Source organism: Capsicum annuum, unplaced genomic scaffold (assembly GCF_002878395.1).
Source record: "Capsicum annuum cultivar UCD-10X-F1 unplaced genomic scaffold, UCD10Xv1.1 ctg47803, whole genome shotgun sequence".
NCBI classification, from domain to species: domain Eukaryota; kingdom Viridiplantae; phylum Streptophyta; class Magnoliopsida; order Solanales; family Solanaceae; genus Capsicum; species Capsicum annuum.
In genome coordinates, this window is record NW_025855474.1 from 1 (window position 1) to 1,991 (window position 1,991).

A 1,991-nucleotide genomic window follows, 5' to 3' on the forward strand; every position below is an offset into this window, starting at 1 on the left:
ATTGAAGCCTAAATTGGGATCTTAATTTCTTCAATATTTACAGATAACGGTGTTACAATTGACAAAAAGACTAATTACACTGCGGGAATCATGCTTCTCTCGTTGATCCCATTTGCTCTGGTAGAGCTTGTTAATGCTTTCAACGCATACTTTGCAAGACGTATTGTGATCTTCACTACACTTGTAGTATCAGGCACATTTTTGCTGTCGTACTTCACTTATCAGGTAATTATTCAAAATTTAGAATGAATATCAAACGCGGTGAAGAATAAAATATTTCCATGAAACTCTATGAGCATTGTATGACATAAAAAGCGCAATCTGGTGCACGAAGCATCCCGCAATTCATATAGGGTCCTGCGAAGGGCCATACCTTAAGGGGATGTGATAACTTTAAATGCATTCATATGTGATGTTTGTTTGTTGTGCGACTTATTCTTATTGAATTAAGAGATAAGCATCCAGTTTCCCCCGAACTATGGCCAAAGTTGTTACGATGCACTCCAACTTCACAGGGATCCTATTACCCCTGAACTTAATTTAAGCTTATTTTTGTCACCCTTTTGTGTTGACGTGGCACCTTTATTACATAAAAATGGGGCGCACGTCAACTAAAAAGGTTGGCAAAAATATGCTAAAATTTAATTCAGGGGGTAATAGGACCCTATAAAGTTGGAGTGTGTCGTAGAAAATTTGGCCATAGTTCGGGGGTTACTAGATACTTTACTCTTGAATTAAAGATTTTAAACTTCTAGTTTTTTTTCATAGCTTTGGGATCCATGGATTCAAGAAAGAAGTTTAGAATATTTGAAATATGAGAATTTGCTAGCTGCTTTTCTCCAACATGTGCAACGGAATGCTAGAGGGATGCTCGTTGATGAACAAGGGCGACCTGATATTCAGATCATCGAAAGGTAGTTTCGCGTGCAGACCTTATTCATTTTTTTCATATGTCAAACACATACTCAATCCCAAGACTTCTGCCTATTCTGATACCATATTAAAGTGTGTGTCCATCTCATCTCAATGCATAAGTTGTTAGACAGAGAACACTTTCATTTGTTTAATTATTTTTGAGTAAACCCTCTGAATATGACCAAATTTGCTACGATATCCTCCAACTTCACAGGGTCCTACTACCCCCTGAACTCAATGTTAGTGTATTTCTGTCACCCTTTTTAGCTGACGTAACACCTTTTTAGCTGATTTGGCTCTTTTGACGTGGGTTCCATTTTTATGTTATAAAGGTGTCACATCAGCTCAAAAGGGTGACAAAAATATGCTAAAATTGAGTTCAGAGAATAATAGAACCCTGGAGTGTGTCGTAGCAACTTTGGTCATAGTTCAAGGGGTTACTGGATGCTTATCTTATTATTGTCTCAACAGTTCGCACTAACTCTAAACGTTGCAGGTTATTTTCTGAGATAGATAAGGACGCAAACAAAAGCATAACCCTTGTTGAGTTGGAGAATTTGGTTAATGATATGCAATCTGGGAAAGTTAAGGTTGACAAAAATTATGCTATTTCCAAAATATCGACGGCTTTTGACCTTAACAATGACAAGAAAATCGATTTGGAAGAGTTTGTTGGAGGATGTAAAAGATGGATAGAAGAAGCTAAGATGTTAGCTAAAAGTGATGATTCTACTACCAGAAGGATTTTGCATGAGGCAAGCAAAAACTTACAGTAATATCTTCTAAAATCTCTCATTTTCCCCTTACGTAAGTGTAAAAAGCTATCTATGTAATTTAACCTGTTACAGCATGTAACTTACCTTTTTGCCTAGTGATCGCTCAGTGCAGACCTATATGGAAGGTAGGTGGTCGTGAAGGGTGTCACCGGACCCGTTAATTTTAGTTAGTTTTAGATATATAAGTATATATACCTTATGAAATGATCATATATATCGTTTGGCACCTTGAAACATGTTCGCTACTTAGCACCTATGTCGCTCGGACTCTTCAAAAGTGTTGCCGCACCCATGCCTGAT

At 37.4% G+C, this 1,991-nt stretch overlaps 1 protein-coding gene across 1 annotated transcript; it reads left to right on the plus strand.

Moving 5' to 3' along the window:
- The first annotated feature begins 20 nt into the window (after nt 1-20).
- LOC107854976 (sodium/calcium exchanger NCL1-like) lies at nt 21-1,928 on the plus strand. The gene is made up of 3 exons (XM_047403775.1): nt 21-225; nt 769-914; nt 1,412-1,928. The coding sequence occupies exons 1-3, from the start codon at nt 91-93 to the stop codon at nt 1,689-1,691; spliced, it is 561 nt and encodes a 186-aa protein (XP_047259731.1). The 5' UTR covers nt 21-90; the 3' UTR covers nt 1,692-1,928.
- The last annotated feature ends 63 nt before the right edge of the window (nt 1,929-1,991 follow it).

Excerpts from the sequence above, each read along its gene's own strand:
- LOC107854976 (XM_047403775.1), top strand. The coding sequence starts at position 91 with ATGCTTCTCTCGTTGATCCCATTTGCTCTGGTAGAGCTTGTTAATGCT. Across the intron at positions 226-768 it reads TGTCGTACTTCACTTATCAG|CTTTGGGATCCATGGATTCA; the intron begins GTAATTATTCAA and ends TTTTTTTCATAG. Across the intron at positions 915-1,411 it reads GATATTCAGATCATCGAAAG|GTTATTTTCTGAGATAGATA; the intron begins GTAGTTTCGCGT and ends TAAACGTTGCAG.